This window comes from Giraffa tippelskirchi, chromosome 2 (assembly GCF_054371585.1).
Source record: "Giraffa tippelskirchi isolate mGirTip1 chromosome 2, T2T-mGirTip1v1.2.pri, whole genome shotgun sequence".
NCBI classification, from domain to species: domain Eukaryota; kingdom Metazoa; phylum Chordata; class Mammalia; order Artiodactyla; family Giraffidae; genus Giraffa; species Giraffa tippelskirchi.
The window spans coordinates 62,873,808-62,897,008 of record NC_137276.1 but is presented as its reverse complement, the minus strand read 5'-3'; the positions used below and the strand labels follow the sequence as shown (position 1 = coordinate 62,897,008).

The 23,201-nt window shown below is 44.8% G+C and overlaps 1 protein-coding gene and 1 long non-coding RNA gene across 3 annotated transcripts in view; one reads left to right on the top strand and one right to left on the bottom strand.

Moving 5' to 3' along the window:
• Nucleotides 1-10,235: 10,235 nt before the first annotated feature.
• The window catches only part of LOC145536140 (uncharacterized), a 48,467-nt gene continuing 35,501 nt past the window's right edge, over nt 10,236-23,201 (bottom strand). Inside the window, exon 4 of the long non-coding RNA XR_014075666.1 lies at nt 10,236-10,322. This is a non-coding gene — a long non-coding RNA (uncharacterized LOC145536140). The remainder of the gene's footprint in view (nt 10,323-23,201) is intronic.
• On the top strand, nt 13,523-21,598 carry PLAU (plasminogen activator, urokinase). Of its 2 annotated transcripts, XM_081564247.1 has the most exons (13): nt 13,523-13,651; nt 14,738-15,008; nt 15,378-15,928; nt 16,260-16,347; nt 16,798-16,831; nt 16,968-17,075; nt 17,400-17,574; nt 17,765-17,856; nt 18,045-18,261; nt 18,472-18,620; nt 19,203-19,343; nt 19,697-19,845; nt 20,502-21,598. In XM_081564247.1, the coding sequence occupies exons 4-13, from the start codon at nt 16,291-16,293 to the stop codon at nt 20,676-20,678; spliced, it is 1,299 nt and encodes a 432-aa protein (XP_081420373.1). In that variant the 5' UTR covers nt 13,523-13,651; nt 14,738-15,008; nt 15,378-15,928; nt 16,260-16,290; the 3' UTR covers nt 20,679-21,598. The 2 variants fall into 2 exon arrangements, with proteins under 2 accessions (XP_081420373.1, XP_081420381.1); XM_081564255.1 differs by lacking the exons at nt 13,523-13,651; nt 14,738-15,008 and having other exon boundaries at nt 15,830-15,928; nt 16,072-16,347.

The window sequence follows — 23,201 nt, the reverse complement described above, 5'->3', positions numbered from 1 at the left end:
CAACTGTGCTGGCTCCTCGCAACTGACTTTATTACTTTGACCTGCCACTGACCTCAGCACTAGAACATCACCCAACTGCCTCAAGCAAAACTGTTTATTGGTCTTACCAGGACCTAAGGGAACAAGTTACATTCTAGCTACACCCGGGGGGCTATCTAAATCAAGACTTCCCTGAGCCCCTTCCTTTGCTGAGGGCCATATTTGGTGGTTTTGGTCTTCAAGATAGATCCTGGGTGTGGTGATTCACCTCCTCATGAGCCTCGTGACTCCTTGAGGGGAACTTGGAGACCTGGAATTTTGGTTATGATTCCTTGTTCGTATTCCCAGAACCCAAACTCTCTGGGCAACATTTGTTTATATTGTTTAATGCTTACGTCCTCTCCATAGACTTCTTTTTTTTTTTTTAATTTATTTATTTTAGTTGGGGGCTAATTACTTTACAATATTGTAGTGGTTTTTGCCATACATTCACATGAATCAGCCATGGGTTTACATGCGTTCCCCATCCTGAACCCCCCTCCACCTCCCTCCCCATCCCATCTCTCTTCCGTAGACTTCTGATGTCAAGGGCAAGGGTGTCTCAAACCTGGCACCCTGTCCTTAGGCTGGGCTTCAGCCCAGACCTCACCCCTTCACTTAAATTCTTTTTCTTTCAGTCACTTCTTTCTTCCATGGGAGCAGGTGGAAAGGACATCATTCTGCTTTCACAAAATAGGAAACAGAGGCCCATGGAGGGAAGTGAGTTACCTAGGTTCAAAGGTGGATTCAGCAACCGTGATGGGAATGGAACTCCATTCTCTGACTCTGAAACCACAGCTCTCAGCATGGCAGTCACCCACTTCCTTAAGAGGAAGCTTTCGGCTCATGCTTGGAGACACGGCCTTTGTACTTGACAGGTGCCTCTGGGATTGGACAGTGGGACTCCCTGCCCTCAGTTGTTCCACTCTAACCCATGAAACTATTGTTCTGGCCTTCAAATATGGATTTTATGGTTCAGCCCTTTAAAGGAACTTTCTAAAGATCTTTATAAAGTAAAACATATGACCTTGCAAGTTTGGAAAAACAAAAGTCCCTCATGAATAAAAACAAAGACAGCTGTATGAATCTGAGTCCTGTTTCCGCCTTGCATTCTCACTTCCGCTTGGTGTCCTCTTATTTCAGTTCTCACTCCCACTCTTCGTCCAACACTGGGGGTTTATCATTTCCCCATTCCTTCCAGCCCAAGCCCAGACAAAATGCAAGTTACTTTCTTAACTTTGTTTATTTTCATTGAGACCAGTGGAAATTTTCAGCTTTACTAAAAATCTTATACACATTCTTGTTCAAGAACTTACAGTGTTTTCCTGGAGTCTACGTTATCAAGTATAGACTTCTATTTGGCTTTCAAGACTTTTCCTAATTTGACTTCACCCTACCTCTCTGTACGTGGTTCTCACTACTCTTCTATGTAAATGCTCCCTAATTGGGCAAGATTTATCACTGTGAGATAAATGTACACTCAACATGCCAGCAAATTTGGAAAACTCAGCAGTGGCCACAGGATTGGAAAATCTCAGTTTTCATTCCAATCCCAAAGAAAGGCAATGCCAAAGAATGCTCAAACTACCGCACAATTGCACTCATCTCACATGATAGTAAAGTAATGCTCAAAATTCTCCAAGCCAGGCTTCAGCAATATGTGAACCGTGAACTTCCAGATGTTCAAGCTGGTTTTAGAAAAGGCAGAGGAACCAGAGATCAAATTGCCAACATCTGCTGGATCATCGAAAAAGCAAGAGAGTTCCAGAAAAACATCTATTTCTGCTTTATTGACTGTGCCAAAGCCTTTGACTGCGTGGATCACAATAAACTGTGGAAAATTCTGAAAGAGATGTGAATACCAGGCCACCTGACCTGCCTCTTGAGAAACCTGTATGCAGGTCAGGAAGCAACAGTTAGGACTGGACATGGAACAACAGACTGGTTCCAAATAGGAAAAGGAGTACCTCAAGGCTGTATATTGTCACCCTACTTATTTAACTTACATGCAGAGTACATCATGAGAAATGCTGGGCTGGAAGAAGCACAAGCTGGAATCAAGATTGCTGGGAGAAATATCAATAACCTCAGATATGCAGATGACACCACCCTTATGGCAGAAAGCAAAGAAGAACTAAAGAGCCTCTTGATGAAAGTGAGAGAGGTTGAGTGAAAAAGTTGGCTTAAAGCTTAACATTCAGAAAACTAAGATCATGGCATCTGGTCCCATCATTTCATGGGAAATAGATGGGGAAACAGTGGAAACAGTGGCAGACTTTATTTTTGGGGGCTCCAAAATCACTGCAGATGGTGACTGCAGCCATGAAATTAAAAGACACTTACTCCTTGGAAGGAAGGTTATGGCCAACCTAGATAGCATATTGAAAACCAGAGACATTACTCTGCCAACAAAGGTCCGTCTAGTCAAGGCTATGGTTTTTCCAGTAGTCATGTATGGATGTGAGAGTTGGACTGTAAAGAAAGCTGAGTGCCAAAGAATTGATGCTTTTGAACTGTGGTGTTGCAGAAGACTCTTGAGAGTCCCTTGGGCTGCAAGGAGATCCAACCAATCCATCCTAAAGGAGATCAGTCCTGGTTGTTCATTGGAAAGACTGATGTTGAAGCTGAAACTCCAATACTTTGGCCACCTCATGTGAAGAGTTGACTCATTGGAAAATACCTTGATTCTGGGAAGGATTGAGGGCAGGAGGAGAAGGGGATGACGGAGGATGAGATGGCTGGATGGCATCACGGACTCGATGGACATGAGTTTGGGTAAACTCCGGGAGTTGGTGATGGACAGGGAGGCCTGGTGTGCTGCGGTTTGTGGGGTCGCAAAGAGTCAGACACGACTGAACCGCTGAACTGAACTGAATGTACACGTGTATACACATACATACACACACAGAGTTAAACACATACAAAGTGTACTCTCTATAATATATCCAATGTTTATTTAAGCTCCTGTCTTGCTTAGAATTTCTTTTCTCCTGTCCTCTACCAATCCTAACATGACTCATCCTTTAAGATTTGTTCAGCTCCAGGAAATCTCTAATTTCAGTGTCTCTGTTCTCTAAGTTTTTACTTCATTTATGGTCAGTGTACATAATGTTTAATGTTAACAGTTTTTTTTTAAGTTGTGGTTAAAAAAACAAAACAAAACACACAACACAGGGACTTTCCTGGTGGTCCAGTAGCTAAGACTCTGTGCTCGCAATGCAAGAGGCTGGGATTTGATCCCTGTTCAGGGAACTAGATTTTACATGTTGTAACTGAGAGCTCACATTTTGCAACTAAAGACCCTGCATGCCACAACTAAAGATCCCATGTGCCACAACTAATTTTATTTGGCACAACCAAATAAATAAATAAATAATATTTAAAAACACATAACAGAAGTTACCATCTTAATTCTTTTTGAGTGTACAGTTCAGTAGTGTTAAGTATATTCACTTTGCTGTGCAACAGCTCTCTTGAACCTCTTCATGTTGCAAAACTAAGCTCTAAAACAGAGAGGGCCCCAGTAAATAAAATCAGAAGTGAAAGAGAAGTTACAGTTGACCCAGAAATATAAAGGATCATAAGAGATTACTATGAAAAACTATATGCCACAAAATTGGACAACCTAAAAGAAATGGATAAACTCCTAGAAACATACAATCTCCCAAGACTGAATCAGAAAGAAATAGAAAATATGAGCAGACTGATTACCAATAATAACATTGAATCAGTAATCAAAAAACAAACAAAAGTCCAGGGCCAGATGGCTTCTCAGGTGAATTTCACAAAACATTCATAGAGGAGTTAACACTTACCCTTCTCAAACTATTTCAAGAAGTTGAAAGGAAAGGCATACTTCTGAACTCACTCTATGATGCTAGCATCATCTTGATATCAAAACCAGGCAGAAGCACCAAACAAAAAAGAAAATTTCAGGCTAGTATCACTGATGAACATATATGCAAAAATTTTCAACAATATGTTAACAAACTGAATTCAACAATATGTTAAAAGGATCATACTCCCCTATGCCAGGTACATAAGGATGGTTCAATATCCACAGATGAAATGATGTGATATGCCACATTAACAAAATGAAGAATCAAAATCATATAAGGATCACAGTAGCTGCAGAAAAAGCTTTTGACAAAATTCAACATACATTTGTGATAAAAACTGTTTAAAAAGATGGTACAGAAGGAACATATCTCAACACAATAAAGGCTGTATATAACAGAACCATAACGAATATCATATTCAATGATAAAAAGCAGAAAGCATTTCCTCTAAGTTTGGGAACAAGACAAGGATGCCTATTCTCATCAATTTTCATAAACATAATATTGTAAGTCCTAGCCACAGCAAACAGATAAGAAACAGAAATAAAAGGCATCCAAATTGGAAAAGAAGAAATAAAACTGTCACTATTTGCAGATGACTTGATACAACATATAGAAAATCCTAAAGGCTCCTCCAAAAAGCTATTAAAAGATGAATTTAGTACACTTGCAGGATACAAAATTAATATATAGAAACCTTTTGCATTTTGACAATAATAACAAACTATCAGAAAGATAAATTAAGGAAATAACATCATTTATAATTGCATCAAAAGAATAAAATACCTGGGAACAAATCTAACCAAGGGGGTAAAAGATATGTACTCTGAAAACCGTAACACATGGATGAAAGAAGTTAAAACTGACACAGACCATTGGAATGATATGCCATGCTCATAGACTGAAAGAATTAATACTATTAAAATGTCCATACTACCCAAGGAAATCTACAGATTCATTGCAGTCCCTACCAAACTATCAGAAATATTTTTCATCAAACTAGAATAAACAATCCTAAAATTTTTATGGAAACACGGAAGACCCCAATCAGCCAAAGCAATCTTAAAAAAGAAGAACAAGGCTGATCATATCACAGTCCCTGATTTCAAACTACACTACTAATACAGTAATCAAAACAGGATGGCACTGGCACAAAACAAAACACATAGATCAATGGAATAGAGATCCCAGAAATAAGCTTATTCTTATATGGTCAATTAATATACAAGAAAGGAGGCACGGGCTTCCTAGACGGCGTTAGTGGTAAAGAACCCGCCTGCAATGCAGGAGACCCAGGTTCGATCCCAGGAAGATCCCCTGGAGAGGGAAATGTCAACCCACTCCAGTATTCTTGCCTGGAGAATCTCATGGACAGAGGAGCCCGGTGGACTACAGTCCATAGGGTTGAAAAGAGTCGGACATGACTGAATCGACTTAGCATGCAAAGGAGGCAAGAATATATGGCCTCTTCAATAAATGGTGCTGGGAAAATTGGACAGCTACTTGCAAAAGAATAAAACTGAACCACTTTCTCAAGCCATATACAAAAATAAACTCAAAATGGATTAAAGATTTAAATGCAAGACCTAAAACTATAAAACTTCTAGAAGAAAACATAGGCAGTATACTCTTCAACAACAGTCTTAGCAATATTTTTTTGGATCTGTCTCCTTGAGCAAGAAATACAAAAGTAAAAATAAGCAAATGGACTACTTCAAACAAAAAACTTTGTACAGTGAAAGAAACCACCAAAAAAATGAAAAGACTGCCTATTGAATGGGAAGAGATATTTGCAAATGATATATCTGATCAGGAGTTAATATCCAAAGTATATAAAGAATTCACACAGCTCAGTATCTTTTTAAAAAGCCAAATAATTCAATTAAAAAATTGGCAAAATGTCTACTGACCTAAATAGACATTTTTCCAAAGATGACATACAGATGGTCAACAGACACATAAAAAGATGCACAACAGCACTAATTACCAGGGAAGTGAAAATCAAAACCACGAGATACTACCTGATACCCGTCAGAATGACCATGACCATTAACAAGAAAACAACAAATAACAAGTATTGGTGAGGATGCCGAGCAAAGGGAATCCTCAGATATTGTTAGTGGAACTGTAAATTGGATAGCCATTATGGAAAATGGTATGGATGTTCTTCAAAAATAAAAAGAATGAAAGAAGCTGCTATACAGTTTTACTTCTAAATATTTACCTGAAGAAAATAAAAGCACAAATTCAAAAAGATATTTGCACACTTACGTTCATTGCAGCATTATTTACAATAGCCAAGATATGGAAGGAATCTAAGTGCACATCAATAGACGAATGGCTAAAGAAGATGTGGCGTATTTATACAATGAGATATTACTTAGCCATTAAAAAAATTCTTGCCATTTGCAATAACATGGGTGGATCTAGAGAGTATCATACTAAGTAAAAGAAGTCAGAGAAAGACAAACACTAAATGACTGGACTTATATGTGGGATCTACAAAGCAAAACAAACAAATAAATAAAAACAAAATGAAAACAGGCTTGGAACTTCCTTCAAGGTCCAGGGGTTAAGAAACTGCCTGCTAATGCAGGGGACACAGGTTTGATTTCTGATCTGGGAAGATCCCACATGCCAGGAGCAACCAAGTCCATGTGCCACAACTACTGAGCCCACTCACCACAACTACTGAAAACGCATGCCTGGAACCCATGCTCCACAACAAGAGAAGCCACCACAATGAAAAGCCCGCGGACAGCAATAAAGAGTAGCTCTTGCTTGCTGCAACTAGAGAAAGTCCACAGGCAATGACAAAGATCCAGTGCAGCCAAAAATAAATAATTAATTAATGAAAAAAAGAAAACAGGCTCTTAGAAACAGAGATCAAATGGGTGGTATCCAGAGAGGGAAAGGGCGGGAGGGCAGTTTGAGGGAACTAGGTGAAGAGAATTAAGGTTTTGAATTTCCTGTTATAAAATAAATAAGTCACAGGGATATAATATACAGATTGAAGAGTATCATCAATAATATTAAAATAACTTTGTATGAGAACAAATGGTTACTAGATTTATTATGGTATTCATTTCATAATGTATTTAAATGTTAAATCACTATGTTGTACAGATGAAAATAACATAACATTGTACACCACTATGTTTCAATTAAAAACAAAAAAAACCCTGAAATTTTATAGCTATTTCACAACAACTCCCTAGTTCTCCCTCCTACCAACCCCTGGTAACCACCATTCTCTGTCTCTACAAATTTGGTTACTTTGGATACCTCTGAATCTATAGATATGTGTGGAATCTTATATATCTATATATCTATATACAATTTTTATGACTGGCTTATTTCACTTAGTATAATATCCTCAAGGCTTCTCAGGTGATGCAGTGGTAAAGAACTCTTCTGCCAATGCAGGAGACACAAGAGATTCAGGTTCAATCCATGGGTTGGGAAGATTCCCTGGAGAAGGAAATGGCAACCCACTCCAGTGTTCTTGCCTGGAAAATTCCATAGACAGGGGAGCCTGGTGGGCTACCAGGTTTGCAAAGTTGGACACACTGAGTGACTAAGCATGAGCACGACAATGTCCTCAAGATTCACCCATGTTATATAGCAAGTGACAAGCTTTTCTTCCTTTTAAAGACTGAATAATATTCCACTGTATGTTTATACCATTTTGCTTATCTCTTCATCTGTCAGTGGACACAGATTGCTTCACCATGTGGCTATTGTGAGTAGTGCTGCTATGACATGGGTATACAAATTTCTTTGAACTCCTTTTTGTTTTCTTTTTGATATATACCCAGAAGTGGAATTGCTGGACATTTGATAGCTCTAGATTTAATTTTTTGAGGAACTGCCATACTTTTTTCCGTTGTAGTTTGCAACATGTTACAATCCCACCAATAGTGCATAAGAGTTCTAATTTATATCCTTTGCCAACATTTGTTACTTTCTTTTTTTTTAATATGTCATCCTACCTAGCGGTTTTTAAATTATTTCATGTATATTCATTTTTTCTTCTTTACTAGATTTTAAACTTCTTCAGGGCAGGGATCATGTCTGCTCTTCTGCATGCCCTCAGGGCCTAGAGTAGTGCTTGGCATACCTTAGATATTTGAAAGAAATTTTTAGTTCATTGAATGAAATGAGCAGTTGAGTTCAGTTCTTTTAGTTTTAGAAATTGGCATTGAATTTCCTTTATGATTAGACTAAGCTGACTGCCACCATGCAGACTAAGTCTTTAGGCTACTTTGCAAAGGAGCAGAGGGTGTGCATGCGGAGAATGACACTGCTGCTTCCTTCTTGACTACAAATGCAAGCATTGCGGTCATCCCATATGCTGCTGGGCCCATTGTTGAAAGGCATAGTTCCCACACTTCCTGTAAAGGGATAATGCTCTGGAAACCCAGTTCTATTCATGTGAAACCAGAAGAAAATAAGCAAATAAACTGACCTTGGGAAGCTCAGAAGTTGGGCCAGCATAATATCTGTGAGGAAATATCACAGATAGACAAATACCAGTAAGACACTTCCCTGGTGGTCCAGTGGTCAAGAATATGCCTGCCAATGCAGGGAACATGGGTTTGATCCCTAGTCTAGGAAGATCCCACATGCCACGGGGCAACTAAGCCAATGGGCCACAGCTATTGAAGCCCATGTGCCTCGAGCCTGTGCTCTGCAACAAGAGAAGCCACTGCAATGAGATGCCTGCACACTGCAACTAGAGAAAACTGGCACAGCAACAAAGACAAATAAATACAAATTTTTAAAAAGAAAAGCACCAGTCAGTACAAGTATTCTCAATTCTTCTTTGTTCTCAGGGTCACTCAGCTTCTCGCAATTTTTCTGAAGCCTTGAGTTGTCAATTTCTTATCCATTCCCATGACTTTGAAGGTTACTCTGATTCTCCAAATTCTTTTAGTTTCTACACGGAAAAGTCCCTCCATTAGCCATACGTTTGGCATTTTTAAAATGAATCTATCATTAGTATCTAAAAAAGGAACAAGTACAGAGGTGCTGAAACAATTTACTTTCAGAGAACAGATTCTTTAGAAAAATCGCCTCAGGGTGGCTGGGTTGGCACATGGCTCTCAGGTGTACATCCCCTTCTTGATTCATCTCTGTCTGTGAAACTCTGTCCCAAAGTCAGCCTTCCAGCCCTGGAAGCAGAGGGTGCTTTCCCACCTCTGCTCTCTTCGGGCCCCCATCTCAAAGGATGAGGTTAGAGTAGAAGCCCCAGTCGATAGAAAATTTGTGATTTAGTTGGGCATTTCTAGGTGAAAAAATAAAGTAACACTCCCTAAGTATGCACTGACTGACATTTTCTCCAAACTTGTGTAAGAATTTTCTGGGATGTATATAAAAGAATAAGATTCCTGAACCCACTTCTGGACTTAATGAATCAGAATTTCCTAGGAAGTTACCCGAGATTTTGTAATTCTTAAAACCTTTAAGACAAGGTTGGAAAACATAACATTAGCAAATATTTATTATTACAGATTTTCGGGGAACTTACCTAACAGGGTATTTCTTCCCCCCTCAGAAAGAGGTAAAGGGACAACACTATTGATATTGACTTGGCTGTGTGTCCTCAACCTCTCAGGGCCTCAGTTTCCTTACATCTCCTTCACTGAGGATTAAATGAGAGAATGCACACAGGATGATTACTCAACACCTGCTAAATAAAATGCAGCTCCGTGTAGAGATGCTATTGTTATTTCCCCACAGAAAAATCCTAGGTATCCTCATCATATAAATATAGGTGAATAACAGTTTTGAAAAAGAAAAAAAACTCATCATTGATGCTTCCAGAGAGCTACACAGAAAAATAAGCAGAGGCAGAAGACCCAGTGAACTTCTCTGACTGGATCCTGCAGATACAGCCATGGATGGGTTTATTAAGCAAAAGGAGGATTTTTCCAGTCTGGCTCACGCTGCACAGATAGGACTCAACCCAGTCATGACTTGGACTACCGGGGACACTCTGGGAAGGCACCATGGGGTTAGAATAGGGATATTAGGTATAAGGACTAGCATCTCCACCTTCCTGACTGAATATGATATTGCCTCAGAGGTAGTTCTCCAAACCCTGGAATCAACCAACCCTTGGTGTGAGTCTCAGCTCTACCATTTGCCTGCAGCATGACCATGGGTAAACTGCTTAAACTCTGAGAGCCTCAGTTTTCTCATCCATAAAAGGGTGATATTAATAGTACCTTCCTTAAAGGTTGTTGTTAACACTGAAAAAATGTGGATGCTGCTCAGTCGCTTTAGTTGTGTCTGACTCTTTGCGACCCCATGGACTGTAGCCTGCCAGGCTCCTCTGTCCATGGGATTCTCCAGGCAAGAATACTGGAGTAGGTTGCTATACCCTCCTCCAGGGGATCTTCCCGATCCAGGGATCAAACACATGTCTCTTGTATTGCAGATAGATTCTTTACCCCTGAGCCACTGGAAAAGTCAGAAAAAGAAAATGAATGTAAGCAATAGAAGTTGGCTGTTATAATCTATCTTCAACAAGGGATAAATTATAATATATCCCCTTGGAGAGAACAGACTTCCTCTTCTTTAGTTTCTGTCATATTACTACCATCGCTGTTCTCAGAGTAAACAGGAGCCTCCTGGTTAGATTATCTACGTACTATTCCTTCTCTTCACCCTGCATACACACCTCTTTCAGGGGCTCCCTGCCATGCCCCTTGCCCCCTCTTCTCACAGACTTCCATACATTTCATCCTCTAGTACCTTCTAAAAGGGGACTGACCTCTCCCCAGGACTTAGCTGCCTCATCACACTGTTATCAATGACTGTTTGGAGAAAAGAAACACCTTCCTCAGGTGGGTAGGAAGACAAAGAGACTGAGGGTGGGGATTGAGAGTGGTCAGGAAGGGAGGAGAGCAGATTCAGAATAGGAGGGGAGGGGGGGAAATGTGTCATGAGGTTCCTCAAAACTGGTGAATTCTGAATCTCATCATTTTCAGTGAATGAACTCAGATGATTCACTTCCCTTCTTCAGCCCTCTATTTTCCTCTCTGTGTAATGGAAAGGGAAGTGCTGCATTTGTGTTAAAGGCAGAGTTATAGAATTCAGCTTGTGAGAGTCCTAAACCCACGAAATTATACCTCATATAGGCTGTGGATGTTATATTGGTTTTCTTTCAAACAACATTTTTGAGTATGCTAGCTCCTAGTTGAACGTATTTCCTTTAACAGCATTGACTTCTTGGCAGTTTTTAGCAAACCCGTCAGTTTTTGGTTTCCCATTCTAGTCCTCTGTTCCTGGAATCCCTTTTAGCTTCCAGCTAAGGAGCTATTGCCATCCAACAAGGTGACCTGGGCTCCAAGCAGAAGTCCTAGGACCAGGGCCTAGCTTTGTTTCTGGTAGGTGGCCTCAGAATCCAGAAGGTCTGGAAAGCCATGACCAACACTCTTTGAGGTAATAAGTTCCTGATTTAGGAAGTAGCCAGATTTAGATTAGGGACAAAGGAAAATCTGGCCAAGGCTCAAAATAATTCATTCAGAGGTCTGAGCTTACTGGCTTGGGTGGGGCTAGGAACTGGACCAGAGATGATGAGGTAGAAATGATGAGAAAGGGTAGGGATCATAAGATGAAGCTGGAGGGTCCAACTTGGCCCCTTTGTTCACTGACGAAAGAATATAACCTCAGGGTATAGCCCCTGGGCTTTTTGCTTTCCATGAGTAAGGAAGCAAGTATGTGGTTTCCCCCGCCCTACTCTTTCCACAGGCCACTGGGGGCCTAGCAGCTCCAGCACCTCCCCTATCATGTTACAGGCCCCAGACGTGGCTTCCAGTGCCTACTGTGAAACAGTATCTTCACCCTTAGCATTAAACTTGTAGAGAGACCCAACATGTCTTCAGACTCAAGGAAATTATGTGACCAGCATTCAGTACCTCCTTCCCAGAACTGCAGAGGAATCTGCCTGTCCCATGAGTGTGAGAGAAAGAAGAGTTTCAGGCCATGGACAACTAAAGAGGAGAAGGAGAGAGTGGGAGTCAGCGCTGTGGGGGTGAGCAGCGCACACAGCTGGCCGGTTGCTGGGAACTGTTGGCTAAGGATGTAGCATTGGCACTTAACTGGAATCCTGGGGTGAAGTCCCAGGAATGGCCTGGACTTCTGAGCCAGGAGAGTCATAGACAGGAAGGCAAGACCAGCATTTGAGGTAGGAATTATAGTTTACAAATTTCATCCGTGAGTCTCTAGCATCTAGAACTGTGCCTGACACATACAAGGCTTGTGATAAATACTGAGTGATTTAATAAAGGAATGAATGAACGATTTCACACACAACTATGACCTCATTCAATCAGCAAAGTGAGGCACAAGCAGGGCAGGCGTTGCCTCTTTTTGTACATGGGCAACTGAGACCCAAAGAATTAACTATCCTGCCTGAGGTCATTCGACGTGGATGTGGCTGACCTGTGGCTAGACACTGTACTCTATACACAGTACCAAGTTGAACATTCTTGGTGTAGCAACCCAGGAAAACATCCTGTGACTCGACATGCACTTCCCTTTGGGTCCTGCTAGTCAGAAAATAGCCCTTCAGTGGGCCAGCTTCCTGGATACAGTCTCAGGGCCAAGTTCAGCATCCTGGTCCTCCTTGCACACTTGGCATCTGCCTGCTTTTTTATGAGTCTCTCCAGGAAACGGCGCCTCTCCATTAGTCTCTTTTGCCACATCTAACTTGAGGGGTCTGGACTGCTGAGATGTGGAAGCAGGAGGTTGGTGGTTTTACTCTGAGAGTCAGGAACAGAATGAAACCACATATATTCAGTTCCTTATTTTCTCACACTTGATAGAAACTTCAGTTACCCTAGATCACTAAGTTAGTTTCAGGAATTCAGGCAAGAGACTAACTCATATTATTGCCGGGGCCTCCTGTGAGCTCAGAGTCCATAGTCCGAGGGTCTTTCCAGAAGGAGGTCTCCAAAGCCAGCAGGAGGGCTCCCCTGAGCAGGAACATCTTACATCATCTGATCCTTCTCTTTAGAGTCTTCTATTCTGAATCCTTTTCTTTGGAAGCAGTGAGGTATAGAGCACAGGACCAAGGATCCAGAAAATCTGGGTTCTAGTGCTTGCTTTGCCACTTATCAATTATGTCTCTTCTCTCCACCTCATTTTCCTCATTTACAGAATGGGAATAACAATTCCCAGCTATGTAAGGCTGCTCTGAGTTTAAAGAGGAATGGTTTGTATCAAGGTGCTTTTTAGCGAAAGACAGAAATTATGTCAGTACTATTTTTTTTATGGCAAGGAAAAAAAGAAAAGACAAAGAGGAGGAGGGAAACTTCTAGGGTGCCCCAGAATGCTTTGTTGTCACTTGTTCATGGATTCCTTCATAGTAAAGCACCTGGGTGAACAAGGCGTGCATCAGGTGCTGAGGGAGAGAAAGATACTTAAGATGTAGTGTCTGCCCTAAAAGAATTAAAAGATGACTGTGCACCGAATGATGAACACAAATTTCAGAGAGCACCAAAGGTCACAGAGTGGAAAAGAAATTCTGTCTTCACAGAGGCTCTAGGATTGTTCAACCAGGTGAAGAGGCCACAACAGGAAGGAGGGGGAAGAGGAGTGTCATGGTGCATAACGGTCTCCAAGTCTCTTTGTCCGGGAGGAAATGAGGTCATCCTGCTCTCAGAATCAGCATGACAGCCTCCAGCCAAGTAATCTGAAGTCATGAGAGCTGCCGGGAGAGTGCTGTGAATCACAAGAGTCAGCTGGGAATTTCCTGATAACTAACCTACGTTTCGAGTTTCGGGGTAAGTCCTCAGGCTGCAACATCTTTGTTTACATTCTGATCACGTTTATTTACAATTAGTGGGTTCTAACTCCAAACAAAACATACCACAATCTTCTAGAGGAAGTAGCAAGGCTGGTTCGGAGGCCTCTAGCATTCTGACTCAGTATGTGTCTTGGGAGGCTGGCAGCTCAGAGGTGGGCACAGAAAATCTCTCCAGAAGACGATGGGTCACCGGACTCACAAGCTGGATAGTTAACTTGTACTTTCCCCAGGCAAAGGCCAGCATCCTGAGACCTCTGGCTGGAGCAGAGCAAAGAGGCTTTCCTTCCTCCTGCTCTCCTGGTACTCTCTCCTACCCTTCTCAGGTGAACCCAGACCCAAGGTCCAAGTTTGCCAGGCAGCAAAATGCTGTAGGCCTCTGGTGGCTCAGACTGTAAAGAATCTGCCCGCAATGGGGGAGACCCAGGTTCAATCCCTGTATCGGGAAGATCCCCTGGAGAAGGGAATGGCTACCCACTCCAGGATTTTTGCCTCGGAAATCCCATGGACAGAGGCTACAGTCCACAGGGTGGCACAGAGTCAGACATGACTGAGCCTTTAACACTAGGCAGGGAGAGGACCAAGCCTTATGCCTCTTTGGGCCTCCCTTTGGGCCTCTTTTCCCAAGCCTTGGGAGGATTCAGCCTCCTCCCCTTCCACTGAGGGTGACAGGGTGGATTCAAGTGACCCCAAGCCCTGGTTCCCAACACTAGGGGAAAGGGATGGGGGTGACTGAACTTCAGAGTCCCTACTGTGGTTCTTCAGCTCTGCCTGAGAGATATGTGTATATGCATAGACTTGTGTGTGCGTACACAACTGTGCACTTGCCCTCAGGCAGGAAGCATAAGTAGAGTTCTTTACATATGGTCTTTCTGAAGACCAGTCTTACTTGATGAGCAATTATTTTATCTTACTAGAAACAAGGTTTTATGATATAGAATACTAAATAAACATGCACTTAAAACTGTAATTTTTTGAATGGGTGATATACAAGGATATGTTCAAAAATTTAACAGTGTAAAAGTCCATATAGTGAAAAATAAATCTTTCTATTCTTGTCCTCCAGTTTCCCAATTCTTTCCTCAGAGGTGAAAACAGAAGTTTCTACATTAAGAAGGCTTTATTCTTCCACTGTCTTTATTAAGTGACAATACTATGGATGGTTCATTATAGGAACTTCCTGGAAAACACATCAAAACTTCAATAGAAAGCATCGATAGTTTATGCCCTAAGACTTTATTCTCACTTGCGTGAGTGTGAAATCGCCTCAGTCGTGTCTCTTTGGAACTTCATGGACTCTAGCCTTCCAGTGTCGTCTGTCTGTGGAGATTCTTCAGGCAAGAATACTGGAGAGGGTTGCCATGCCCTTGGGGGGGTCCAATCCAAGTCTCTTCTGTCTCCAGCATTGGCAGATAGGTTCTATGCCACTAGCGCCACCTGGGAAGCCCTGTTCTCACAATCCTGCAAAATCATAGCAGGATTCTTATCCAGTCCTTATTAAGCCCTCACTTTCAAAGACCTCCCTTAAATCAAACTGCAAATTCTCAATAAAATCGGACGCCCTCCCCCACCCCCTGTCACGACCAAACTGCCTTACTGCAGTAAGCAATAAACAGCTTGTCTTATCCACTGGTTGTGTTGATTTTGGAGAACCCGGCATACTACAGGGGCAGCCCCAGTAAGCAGGGTTTTTTTGTTTGTTTCAGCGACCGTGCATTTTCACATTGAGAAAGACTCCACAGCTGTATGAGCTGCGGGCTATGCCCCTAAGACCAGGGGTCCGAATCGCTGTCCTAGGCAGGTGGAGGCCGAGGGTGGAGAAGAGCTGGTTTACTGGAGGGGAGAGTCCCCCTAGCGCCTCTCCTTTTGGCAGTTCGGGAGGTGGAGGGGTGCTGCACCCGACGGGCCCAGGCCAGGTGAATGGAAGGAGGGAGCAGTGAATTTAGTTACATCTCCATCTCTAGGTTCAGACCTGGTTCGTCCCCTCCACTGGGGACCGCGCTGCCCCTCACAGTTTCGGCTGTGGAAGCCTGCGGGGTCCAAGTGGCGGCAGGCCGGCAGGGAAGGGGAGGGAAGGGAGTGGACGGGGCGATCCCAGGCTGGGGCGGGGCTAGAACTGGGGCGAGTCCTAATATAGAGCCTGCAGTGCCTGCTGGCAGCACACCGCGGAGACTGGAGCCCTAGACCCCGGCGGAGCGTCAGAGTGCCTACAAGTCCCCACAATTCCGGTCCTGCGCCCCTCTGGCCGTAGCCGCGGGTGAGTGTGAGTCTCCCTAAGAGCGCAGAGTGGATACGGGGGACCCAGATTCTGCCGGCTTTACTTCCCCTTACCGTCTGCCCCGGCTCGGCTGCGTCTGCGCGCTGAGTCACCGCGCCCCGTGCCCATGTGTCCCCCTGCAGCGGCGGATCCAGGATGCGCCACCACCCCCTGAGCCTCCAGAGAGGGGAGACGGCCAGGCCCGGGGAGCCAGGTCACCGCGGGCTCGTACCGCAGGGAACCTAGGGGCTCCAGCCCTGAACTGCAGTAATCCACCCCGTCCGCCTTCGCGCTCCTCCGCTTCTTCCCCTGACTTCTCCTTCCCATGCAGAGCCTCTGTCTAGAGCCCCAGCCTTGCCACCATGAGGGTCCTGTTGGCATGCCTGCTCGTCTGTGCGCTGGTCGTGAGAGACTCCGATGTGAGTGGCTTCCCTGCTTTGACTCTAGGTGGCGGGAGGGGGCTTGCAAGACCCCCGAACAGCGCAGGGGAAGGAAGGGGCTGCGTAGGGAGCCGGAGTCCTCCAAAATTCATCAACAGTAGGGCCAAAGGGGGAAAAAGGACAGGTGTGGCACTGGGGCCTTGAGAAATGGGGAGCTTGCACTTGCTGGTAAGGGAAGAAGAAGCCGCAGGGACTGCCCCAACCTGCTGGCACCTGATTTGTGAAGCTTATTTGAGTCAGTCCATTTCTCCCTGCTGGAAACCTATGATCTTCCATATGAGGGCTAGTTAGACATGAACAGGGTGAGGAGAGAGGCAACTGGAGGGAGGGTGAGTTTTGGGATTGGAGCCAGTTCATCTTCACTCTGGGGTCGCAGGAACATGGAACCTTTGGTGAATTTTCTCTCCCCCACCCCCCTATCTCTTCCAGGGCAGCAATGAAGTTCATAAAGAGTCTGGTGTATGTGAGTATCCGCCCCTTGCACAGATATCTTGGAAAAGCCTCAGGGGGCAGCCCCTCCCTGTTCTTGCTTCAGGGCTGGTTCTCCCCTGGCCTCCCCCCATGTTCCTTGCTTACCCTCCAACCTTTGTGTTTTCCAGCGAACTGTGGCTGTCAGAATGGAGGAAAATGTGTGTCCTACAAGTACTTCTCCAACATTCAGCGATGCAGTTGCCCAAATAAATTCCAAGGAGAACACTGTGAGATAGGTATGGGGGTCCTGACTCTAACTGGGAGGGGGCAGGGGGTACCCGTGATTTGGGGGCAGGGAGACATGAGAGGGAGACATGGGTGGGATCCAAGAGCAGGCAGGAGTTAGGAGGTGGAGTGGAGGGCATCTTCACCCCCATGTGATGTACAGTGAACACACACTGTCTCATGAAGCTGGGGCTGCACAAATGTAAGGTAGGGGTGGAAAGAGACCCTTTCTAGGATCTTCTATGTCACTGAAATCATCTGAGGCCTGGCAAGTTCTCTAAAATGCCTGTCTGAACTTCCTTCTCTAATATTCTCATCCCCACATTCTTCCACAGATACATCGAAAACCTGCTATCATGGGAATGGTCACTCTTACCGAGGCAAGGCCAACACCGACCTCGGAGGCCGGCCCTGCCTGGCCTGGAACTCTGCCACCGTCCTTCTGAAAATGTACCATGCCCACAGATCTGATGCCCTTCAGCTGGGCCTGGGGAAACACAATTATTGCAGGTAAGTGGTAAGTGGGGGTAGCAAGGACCTTCCTCACAACCTCACAGAAACCCCTGTGACTGTCCTGTTCGCCAAGTGCTGACCATAGTATGAGAAAATCAAGGCCATTTGTTGAGTCTTCTCTGAAGGGGAAGATACAGAAAAGGCAATTTGGCTTGGAATGATACCCTCTTCCCCTCTATGTTGCCAGGAACCCAGACAATCAGAGAAGGCCTTGGTGCTATGTGCAGGTTGGCCTAAAGCAGTTGGTCAAGGAGTGCATGGTGCAGGACTGCTCTGCTGGTAAGTGTCACTGGCCTGTTTGTGACGGTGGGGTGGAAGGTGACAAACTCCTATGTTCCCTTATTGCATCACAGGACAGATGAGGAGGGAGGCCTTCCTGGCCCTGAAAAACTGGGTGGTTAGAGGACCAGGAGCAAAACACTTTATCCTACCTCCCTCCCCAAGACATCCCTTTCTTTCTCCTCCAGGAAAAGGTCCCTCCTCTCCTGAGAAAGTAGAGTTCCAGTGTGGCCAGAAGGCTCTGAGGCCTCGCTTTAAGATTGTTGGGGGAGAATTCACCACCATCGAGAACCAGCCTTGGTTTGCAGCCATCTATAGGAGGCATCGAGGAGGTTCTGTCACCTATGTGTGCGGTGGCAGTCTCATCAGTCCCTGCTGGGTGGTCAGCGCCACACACTGCTTCATGTATGTTCCTTGTTTCTTGTCCCTGACCCTTCTGCCCAAACAAATCCCTTCCTCCTTTCCAGCAAAAGATTCCCCTTATTTCTAACCCCTCAGCCTCTCTGTATATGGCCCATAGCCCTGGGGAGAGGTGATGCTCTCAGGTCATTGTGGCGGGGAGGGGGAAGTGACAGGATCTCGCAGGATCAGACTGTCTGACAGATCTTCCCACAGTGATCACCCAAAGAAGGAGGACTACATTGTCTACCTGGGTCAGTCAAAGCTTAACTCCGAAACACGTGGGGAGATGAAGTTTGAGGTGGAAAAGCTCATCCTGCATGAGGACTACAGTGCGGACACCCTTGCTCATCACAATGATATTGGTGAGTGAAAGACCCTCATCTGCCTAATGATGATAGCTGTGGGGAGGGGGATCTAGAGAGACCTGAGTGGGAAGTTGGGGTTGAAGGGGAACTTGAAGACCCTGCTTTAAAGGGAGTGGTAGGGAAGGGTTCACAGTGAAAAAACATGAGAGGCCTGGTGCTCCTCTGTAGTCCCTGAATTTCCAAACAGGTAGCCTCCTCTGGGTGGCAATACCTTGGACTGGGATGCCCTTTCCATTGTGGGATGGAGCCTCTGTCTGTCCCAGGATATAGAACTTGGAGAGGGTATTGGGGCTGGTTTCAGCCCAACTACCTCTGCCAGGGCTTTTTGCAGGAAAAAATCCATACAGCTGTATGCAGTAGCCCTGGCTATCTAAGCCTCTGTCAGCAACTGGAACAAAACCCTTGAGGCATGGAACAGAAGAGGCTTGTTTTAGGTGACAGGCTACAAGCAGACCTCCCAGGATGCCCTCTGACCTTAACTGATGCAGGAACAGACAGCCTCAGGGTTTGGAGGGGAGTGATGGTAACCACCTGACCAGGTGGTGATCTTTCTCCTCTGCCTCCTTCCTGCTCCCCTAGCCTTGCTGAAGATCCGTACCAGCAGTGGTCAATGTGCACAGCCCTCCCGGTCCATACAGACCATCTGCCTGCCCCCACGATATGGAGATGCCCGTTTTGGCACAAGGTGTGAGATCACTGGCTTTGGAAAAGAGAATCCCTGTAAGTGACATTTGGGTCTGGCTGAGAGGGTCCTGGGCAAGTGTTGTAGCCTGGAAGTGAGCTCAGCTTGATCAAGGGAGGACTGTGGAGAAAGAGATGGGAGCACAGTGGAAGCAGCAGATGGGTCCAGGGATGGAGTGGGGAGCATTATTTAGGAACTGATGAGCCATAAAATTAAATGGGTGAGGGGTGAGGGACTACAGGTGGGGTAAAGACCTAGATTTTGGGTGGGAAAAAAATAAGGGCTTCCCCTGGTAGGGACACTTTTTGGTCCCCTCCCTGACAGAGAGTCCCAGTGTGCAGACTGGACAGACACATCTTAACATAAATTCCTCCCTGTTTCCTCCATGCAGCTGATTATCTCTATCCAGAGCAGCTGAAAATGACTTTTGTGAATCTGGTTTCCCATGAGGAGTGTCAGCAGCCCCACTACTATGGCACTGAAGTCACTGACAAAATGCTGTGTGCGGCTGACCCACAGTGGGAAACAGATTCCTGCCAGGTGAGAGTTCCCAGCATCTCTCTCCATCACCCTGGTCTCCCAGGGCTCCTGGGCTTTTTCCTATCAACTTTGGGGAGTCTCTCCAGTCAAAGTCCCAAGAAGCCAGGACCAGGATTGGGGTTCCAAACATTTGTCAAGAGCCTGGCTCTATGCTAGGCACTTTAGACTCAGAAAGGGACAGGGACTAAGACCATAAGAAAGAGAAAACAATAGAAAATAATACAACGCAGTGCAAGGAGTGTCGTGTGAGTTATAATTGATCAGCTGTTTAGGAGAAGGAGGTGAGTACCAACTAGATGGTCATGGTGGGGGGTGGGGGGTGCTTTAGAGAGAAAGAATGTGACTCTCAATCCATAGGGATTTGACAGGGAGACAGAGGGAAGACTAGAGAGCATTTCAGTTTGCAAGATACAAAAATGAGAATGACCATGGCATATCTTGGGATGGGAAGGAGAAGTATAGGATCTGAAAATGTAGATGGAATTGTAGATACCAGGACTTTGAAAGGCAAGCAGAGAATTTTTAAACTTGATGTGGTAGGAAACGGGGAGTCACTAAGGATTTTGACTCTAGGAAACTCTCTCTTCTCTCTTCAGCATGATTGACCCCCTTCTCACTTCTCCTAGGACTCACCTTTTGTATCTTTGGCTTAACAGGGAGACTCAGGGGGCCCACTGGTCTGCACCATCCAAGGCCGCCTGACCCTGACTGGGATTGTGAGCTGGGGCCGTGAATGTGCCATGAAGGACAAGCCAGGAGTCTACACAAGGGTCTCAAAATTCCTGCCCTGGATCTACACTCACACCAGGGGAGAGATTGGCCCTGCCCTCTGAAGGACCCCAGAGAACTAAGGAAAGCACCACCCACTCCCATGCTGACCGTCATCTTTGCAGCATCTGCACAGCTATATATAAGGAAGAGACTGAGGAAGGTGGACTCTGCGGAGGTGGTTTTGCTTGTGCTGCCCCCAGGGTGAACGACAGTAGACTTACCCTCAGATATAGTCTGGGTGCTGGACGCCCAGATCCCTCCTGATCAGGATGGAAGGGTGGTCCTGAACCAGGATATTATTGTCTGTTTCTGGAGTAAAGCTTCCTGGAGTTAAAAATGGCATCTCCTGTGCATAGGTGGAAGGAGACCCAGCTCCCTGGCAATGGGCCATTCATGAGGCCCACTGTTGGGAAATGAATAATTTCCCAATTAGGAAGTATAACAGAACTGAGGTCTCTTGAGAGAGCTCAGCCAATGAAAGAACAATGGTTTGGAGAGAAGAGACACTAATGACTTGAGGGAAGGGCTCTGACATTCCATGAATGTATCAGGGAACGTTATATATGCGTGTGTATGTTTGCACACTTGTGCGCAAGCTGCGTCAGTGTAAGAGCTGGTGTTCTGTGTCTGACTGCAAGTCTAGATACTTCCCCAAATTGTCTGGATGTGACATCATACAGAATAGCCTGTTTGGAGAAGTCGTGGGTCACTCCTGGGGCCTCTTGGGCCTCCCAGGTGATGATATGTATAAATGTATCATTCTGTGGCACAGACTGTGAGAAGCACTAAATTTGCAGTTTCAGTTTCACATAGATGTTTTCTTGGCCAGTTATCTCTTCTGACCTTCTAGCCGAGTTCATCCAATCCTCGCTGAGTGAGGTGAGGACCACTCCTGTACACTGAATATTTAATAATTATATTCTGGTATTTTTATTTATATCTATTTTTGTAATTTTGAATAAATATGATCAATCAAATGTGACTTTTCTGAAGATTTTGGCTCTTTCCTTGTGCTTTTATGGGAGGGAGTTGGGAGCATAAAAAGTAGAAAATGATGATGGTGGGATGCATCCCAGGGTTTCCCATGGGGCTATATCTTGGACTTAATGGGCCTTTGGGAAGGAGAGGCTAGGGGAGTTGTAGAGCAGATCCTCCATAACACATAAGGTACAAAAAGGTGCCCCAGGGACTTCTCTGGCAGTCCAGTGGTTAAGACTCTGCCTTCCAATGTAGCAAGCACAGGTTTGATCCCTAGGGAACTAAGGTCCCACATCTGGTGGTGTGGCCAAAAAAAAAAGGTGCCCCAAGCCAGAAGTCCACAGCTTGATAAATGGTGTGCAGGCTTTGTCAACTCTCAGTTCCCTCCTGAGCCTGATGCCTTTGGGCAGTGCATATCGTATTCAACTTTACACGGTGATCCTCTTTAGGCTTGCTAAGTCACTTCAGTTGTGTCCCACTCTTTGAGACCCCATGGGCTGTAGCCGGCCAGGCTCCTATGTCCGTGGAATTCTCCAGGCAAGAATACTGGAGTGGGTTGTCATGCCCTGCTCCAGGGTCTTTAGGATTAGTCTTCTCATATTCTCTTCATTCTATCCCCAACAATCCTTGGGCTGAATTCACTAAAGCGGGAGACATGCACGAGTTGCTGATCCAAAACCCAGCCCCGCTTGAGTTGGTGGCATTCAGGAAACAGAAAACATAATTTCCCTAATTTGTGTATGAGGCTGGCGCTGAGTTTCCCCGGTGTGTGAATGAAGTTCATGACCAGCTTTTCCTATCCCCAATATCTGGAAGCTCAGAATCTAAAGCTGAGTGATATCCTGATGTGTGCATACACGTATTTTGAACCAAACATCAACTTCTTAAAGATTGGATGTAGAAGGCAAGCCAGGAGTTATAGCTGGATGCCAAAATACTGAAATTTCCAAGCTACGTTACTGAATTTTGGCAGTGTTTCTTTACCAAGTCACCTGAGAACTTTAAAAATAGATAGATAGTCTATGCTCCACCCACAGAGGCTGGAATTCAGGTCAGGACTGGTGCCAGGGCTTGTGATTTTAGAAAAATTCCCCAGGCATTTCTGATATGCAGCCCTGATTCAGATCTGTTGGGGACAATTTGCCTGATTATGTGAAGGACTCAGTAAATTCAAGATGTGGTCAGTATATGTCCTCTGCATGAACAGGTAGATTTCTGAGCAGGGTTTGAAGGTACAAGGTCTCCTAGTCTTCCTGTTCAGAGAATCTCTAGACCATGGACCCCTGGAAGGCAAGGACCCAGAGCATTCAGTTTTTAATACCCATAATCTAGCATGTTTCATTCAGTATGATGCAGTGGTTCAGAGCATGGATTTTGGAGTCAGGTGGCCCAGACTAGATTCCTGTATAACTTGGGAAAAACTCTTAACCTTTTGTGCCTCAGTTTCCTCATTGGTTCACAACAAACTGTGGAAAATTCTTAAAGACATGGGGATACCAGACCACCTTACCTGCCTCCTGGGAAATCTGTATGCAAGTCAAGAAGCAACAGTTAGAACTGGACATGGAACAATAGACTGGTTCCAAATGGGGAAAGGAGTACATCAA